At 46.1% G+C, this 6,000-nt stretch overlaps 1 protein-coding gene across 1 annotated transcript in view; it reads right to left on the reverse strand.

Annotated features, from left to right (window-relative positions):
- LOC143483329 (receptor-type tyrosine-protein phosphatase mu-like) overlaps positions 1-6,000 on the reverse strand; it is a 120,810-nt gene that overhangs the window by 16,716 nt on the left and 98,094 nt on the right. The window contains 1 exon segment of the mRNA XM_076982172.1: positions 4,421-4,518. Coding sequence (XP_076838287.1) covers positions 4,421-4,518 — 98 coding nt within the window.

Genomic DNA, 6,000 nt, shown 5'->3' on the forward strand with positions numbered 1-6,000 from the left:
GGGCGTCAACTTGATTTGGAACCAACTGACCTACCCAACTGTTGCCTAGACTGTGGTGTAACCAATCAGCTTTCACCTCGAAGCCTGCTACACCAATCACGTCCTCTGATTGGACCGTGTGGACAGGTCACTGAGGAGCTGTTCCCGGGTGCAGAAATAAACAACCCTGGTTCAGTACCCGAGACCAGAAACCGTAGTGAAGCGGAGTTGTTTATTTCTGCACACACGTAGCCAGTCTGGCCAGGCCACGAAACATGAATGAAGCAGTGTGGAAAATCTCAGTCCAGTCGTACTGACTGTCCAGGGGACGAGAGCGAAGGTTCTGAGGTTCTGAGTTGCCGGGTTTTGCGAAACCACCTCGGCTCAGGTGTTTTTTTTTTTTGTCCTCAGGCGCTTACGTGTCCGACTGGGAAGAGCTTCTCCAGCTCTAATTCCCTCAAAACCTGCGAATGGATTTCGGAGGTCTCAGCGAGAAGGTAATTTGCACGTCAGTGCTGTCTCATTCTCACGTAAAGCCTCACTAAATAAGTCTGGCCCTCCATGATCTGACATCCAATACCCAGTGCGCACGTGACCCCTCAGCCTGCCCGCACTCCGACACGCCGCCGTCCATAAAATCACTCGGACGAACTCGCTATGATTACGTCCGCGAGCCGAAAATGAACAGGTGCGATAATACGGCAGCAGCACCGAGCGTCTTAATACCGTACAGCACGACATCGGCGGGGAGAGAGAGCTCTTTGGGGAGGAGGGGTTTTGTAAGGGGGGTGGTGGTTAGGAGAAACACACAGCACTGCAGCGAGATTCAATCTGTCTCAGCGCATCTCCGGCATGATTAAAGCAGGAAATGAGCTGGCGGGGGGGCGGGTCAGTCTGAGGGGGCGGGAGCAGGAAGCAGGAAGTCCCACGGTGACAGCCGAGCTGAGAAATTCTCATTCTGGAATCCTGAACAGTGCCCTTCCATTATTTCCTCAACTAAAGTGAAAAGTAAAGTGTGTGTGAATGTGTGTGTGTGTGGTCAGGGAGCGTGTGTGTGTGGCCAGGGAGTGTGTGTGTATGAACGTACAGGAGTTACAGTCTCTGCAGACATGCACGCTCAGTTGTAAATGATTGAACAAATTGAGTTACTAATGTTGAAATGCTGATATGATGAGCAACACATGGAGAACACACACACACACACACACACACACACACACACACACACACACACACACACACACACACACACACACACACACACGTCTCCCCTCCATCACTCCCTCTCCCTCTCTTCCCCTCCCCTGCAGGGTTCATCTGATCCACGGTGCATCTCCCAGAATGCCTCGCTGCCGTACGAAGGCAGGTGGGCACCAGTGGCACGCAGCAGTGGGTTTATGGCTCCCTGTGGGGAAAGACTCAGCTGCCCGAGCCCCTGCTTGTGAGCACCCCCCCCCCCCCCCCCCCCCCACCAATCCCCCTGTGCCCGTGGGGTTCCTGTTCGAACCCCGCACCACCCGGCACCCGCCGGCCTCCTCCGCCTTCGCAGCAAGCCTCAGTTCAGGAGCACACAGTAGCCTGGTGCTTCAGGCCTGATAGCAGAGCACATATGCCTGGCCGGACTGAACCACTCATTCGCCCAGGACGGGGGGGGGGGGGGGGGGGGGACGGGGGGGTTGGCAGCTTCCAGGCTTGGCAGCTTCACATTTGTTTGCGAAAGACTCTAGCGGAAAGTTTCGAGACTTTCGAGATTTTCTTTGCCCAACTTTATTTTCCTGGATTGGTTTTCCTTTTTTTTTTTTTGATTTGTCATAACCGAGTACGTTTTCTGGCAGAGGTGCGAGAGCCCATCTGTTTGTTGGGACGGCGGTTCTGGAAGTGAGAAAACGGAGCCAGTGCTCTGTACGCCACGGCTCATTAGGGGCGCGTGTGCTCGGGGACGCGGCCGGCGCCCGATAAGGCCGAGCGCAAAGCCGTCTCACGCTCGCGTGATAACGAGCACCACTGATCAGCTTCTGCTCTCTTCACACTGAAGATCCTCGAGATCCATCACTCCAGCGGCCAGGGGTTCCTGGCAAGACAGGGATTTTTGCTTGTAACCAAGCAACCAGCCTAGCTCACCCTCTCGGTTTCAGTGCTAGAGCAACTGGAGGCTCCTAGAGCCTTTTAGGACAAACTTGATTGGTTGAAGTGTTTTAGGACAGACCTCATTGGTTGAAGTCTTTTAGGACAAACTTGATTGGTTGAAGTGTTTTAGGACAGACCTCATTGGTTGAAGTCTTTTAGGACAAACTTGATTGGTTGAAGTGTTTTAGGACAGACCTGATTGGTTGAAGTGTTTTAGGACAAACTAGATTGGTTGAAGTGTTTTAGGACAGACCTCATTGGTTGAAGCCTTTTAGGACAAACTTGATTGGTTGAAGTGTTTTAGGACAGACCTCATTGGTTGAAGTATTTTAGGACAAACTTGATTGGTTGAAGTGTTTTAGGACAGACCTCATTGGTTGAAGCCTTTTAGGACAAACTTGATTGGTTGAAGTGTGTTAGGACAGACCTCATTGGTTGAAGCCTTTTAGGACAAACTTAATTGGTTGAAGTTTTAGGACAGACCTGATTGGTTGAAGTCTTTTAGAACAAACTTGATTGGTTGAAGTGTTTTAGGACAGACCTCATTGGTTGAAGTCTTTTAGGACAAACTAGATTGGTTGAAGTGTTTTAGGACAGACCTGATTGGTTGAAGTCTTTTATGACAAACTTGATTGGTTGAAGTGTGTTAGGACAGACCTCATTGGTTGAAGCCTTTTAGGACAAACTAGATTGGTTGAAGTGTTTTAGGACAGACCTGATTGGTTGAAGTCTTCTAGGACAAACTTGCTTGGTTGAAGTGTTTTAGGACAGACCTCATTGGTTGAAGTCTTTTAGGACAAACTTGATTGGTTGAAGTGTGTTAGGACAGACCTCATTGGTTGAAGCCTTTTAGGACAAACTAGATTGGTTGAAGTGTTTTAGGACAGACCTGATTGGTTGAAGTCTTAGGACAAACTTGATTGGTTGAAGTGTTTTAGGACAGACCTCATTGGTTGAAGTCTTTTAGGACAAACTTGATTGGTTGAAGTGTTTTAGGACAGACCTCATTGGTTGAAGTCTTTTAGGACAAACTTGATTGGTTGAAGTGTTTTAGGACAGACCTCATTGGTTGAAGCCTTTTAGGACAAACTTGATTGGTTGAAGTGTGTTAGGACAGACCTCATTGGTTGAAGCCTTTTAGGACAAACTTAATTGGTTGAAGTTTTAGGACAGACCTGATTGGTTGAAGTCTTTTAGAACAAACTTGATTGGTTGAAGGGTTTTACGACAGACCTCATTGGTTGAAGTCTTTTAGGACAAACTAGATTGGTTGAAGTGTTTTAGGACAGACCTGATTGGTTGAAGTCTTTTAGGACAAACTTGATTGGTTGAAGTGTGTTAGGACAGACCTCATTGGTTGAAGCCTTTTAGGACAAACTAGATTGGTTGAAGTGTTTTAGGACAGACCTGATTGGTTGAAGTCTTCTAGGACAAACTTGCTTGGTTGAAGTGTTTTAGGACAGACCTCATTGGTTGAAGTCTTTTAGGACAAACTTGATTGGTTGAAGTGTGTTAGGACAGACCTCATTGGTTGAAGCCTTTTAGGACAAACTAGATTGGTTGAAGTGTTTTAGGACAGACCTGATTGGTTGAAGTCTTAGGACAAACTTGATTGGTTGAAGTGTTTTAGGACAGACCTCATTGGTTGAAGTCTTTTAGGACAAACTTGATTGGTTGAAGTGTTTTAGGACAGACCTCATTGGTTGAAGCCTTTTAGGACAAACTTGATTGGTGGAAGTGTTTTAGGACAGACCTGATTGGTTGAAGTCTTTTAGGACAAACTTGATTGGTTGAAGTGTTTTAGGACAGACCTCATTGGTTGAAGTCTTTTAGGACAAACTTGATTGGTTGAAGTGTGTTAGGACAGACCTCATTGGTTGAAGCCTTTTAGGACAAACTTGATTGGTTGAAGTGTGTTAGGACAGACCTCATTGGTTGAAGCCTTTTAGGACAAACTAGATTGGTTGAAGTGTTTTAGGACAGACCTCATTGGTTGAAGTCTTAGGACAAACTTGATTGGTGGAAGTGTTTTAGGACAGACCTGATTGGTTGAAGTCTTTTAGGACAAACTTGATTGGTTGAAGTTGAAGTTAGCACGTTTTTCTGGCTGGTTGCCAAAAAATCCAGCCTTATCCTCCCCCAAAGAAGGAATGAAGGAACTACAGTATTAACAGAATATCTAGAAAACATTTCATATGTTTAGTTATACGATGTGTGAGGAAAAGCTATCTGGAAGAGATGCACATGTATCCTGAGATGCACTTTGTGACCTTTGTGACCTCTTCAGTGCTCCCTGGAGACCGACGTTACTCACCCTTCCCACCTCCACAAGGTTGGTGACCATGACGATGGTTGCTGTGTTCTCCTGCCACACCATCCTCCAGAAGTCCACGAGGGTCTCCTGCATGGGTCCTGCAACAGAAGACCAGACCCGGTCCATCACGCCGGGATCTTCACCCGCCCTCTCCCCGCACACCTATCCCACAGTGCCGTGCTGCGGAGTGGGCACGCGGAATACTGCTCTTCCACACTAACGACACCATTTTGACTTATCTAGCCTCGGAAGTGGGCGGGGCATGGGGCGGAAGTGGGCGGGGCATTGGTGGGTGGGACAGGATGAAGTCGTTGCAACAGGTCTCACCTGCTAGACACTAGACACAAGACAGATCTTGTGAAAAATATGTGAATTAAAACACACAGTACGAGTGACGGAAACAACACTTGATATTTTTGCCACTGACAGTTTATTTCCTCTCTTTTCAATTAAAGTCAAGTTAATTTGGATTGACATTGTTTTAATCAAGTACCACACAGTAAAACCATAGACTTATAAATATTTATAAATAAACTCATATGAGCAAGTCACATTCAGCCACTCATCACACACCCATCTCCCTCCAGCTCACACACACGCACACACACACACACGCACACACACACACACACACACACACGCACACACACACACACACACACACACACACACATACACACACACACACACACACACACGCACACACACACACACGCACACACACACACACGCACACACACACACGCACACACACACACACACACACACACACACATACAATGCATTTGATACAGTTCATCGCGGCTGAAAGGCGTTTCTCTGTTGGCGTTGACCGAAAGACCCTCATTTAGTTCACTAATTACACATTTGTCTTAAGGAAAACGATCCCTGCTTCGTGAAACTGCTCAATTCTTAGTCCAGTGTAATTTACATTATATATTAATGATGCCGAGAACAAATTGAAAATTGTTAAATTAATTTTTATGCAAATGACACAGTTATGTATTCTTCTGGCTGTGGTAAACGTACTCTCAGGAAGGGCTGAGTGACAGGAAGACAAATGTTCGCTGTTTTGCGAACTACTTTTCATGTTAGCTGTTCATTTTTATTTCACTGAATGTAAATAATTCTGAATGGTGCAGTTACTGATGGTCTCCACATATCCAAGCACATGGACTGATGACAAATGTACTTTTATTTAACATACTGAGGTGACAATAATTAGGTTGGAAATGTGTTTATTATTTTTTTGGTAGTAGAAAGCAGTGTAGGGGTATGCTGACATAATCTATATGCATGTAGTGCCTTTAATATCAGACCAATGGATGTCCTATTTATCTAAACCATAATGCAATACTGGTCAGTTCAAAACCATTTCGGAGTGCTGCAAACACTGTACCATGAGTTTACTTTGGCTTTTATATGAATATGATAGAATTAACAATGCGTGAAATCTTCTACGCTTGTAATTGGCTTCCCACGCTGGACACAAACTAGTGCAAAAATGCTTAAAGTCACAGCTCCGCCCAAGAACAACAACCGCCCACTCCACCTCTGCCTGTCGGGCCCCAGGGAATTGT

This window comes from Brachyhypopomus gauderio, chromosome 19, assembly GCF_052324685.1.
Source record: "Brachyhypopomus gauderio isolate BG-103 chromosome 19, BGAUD_0.2, whole genome shotgun sequence".
In the NCBI taxonomy this organism is placed as follows: Eukaryota; Metazoa; Chordata; class Actinopteri; order Gymnotiformes; family Hypopomidae; genus Brachyhypopomus; species Brachyhypopomus gauderio.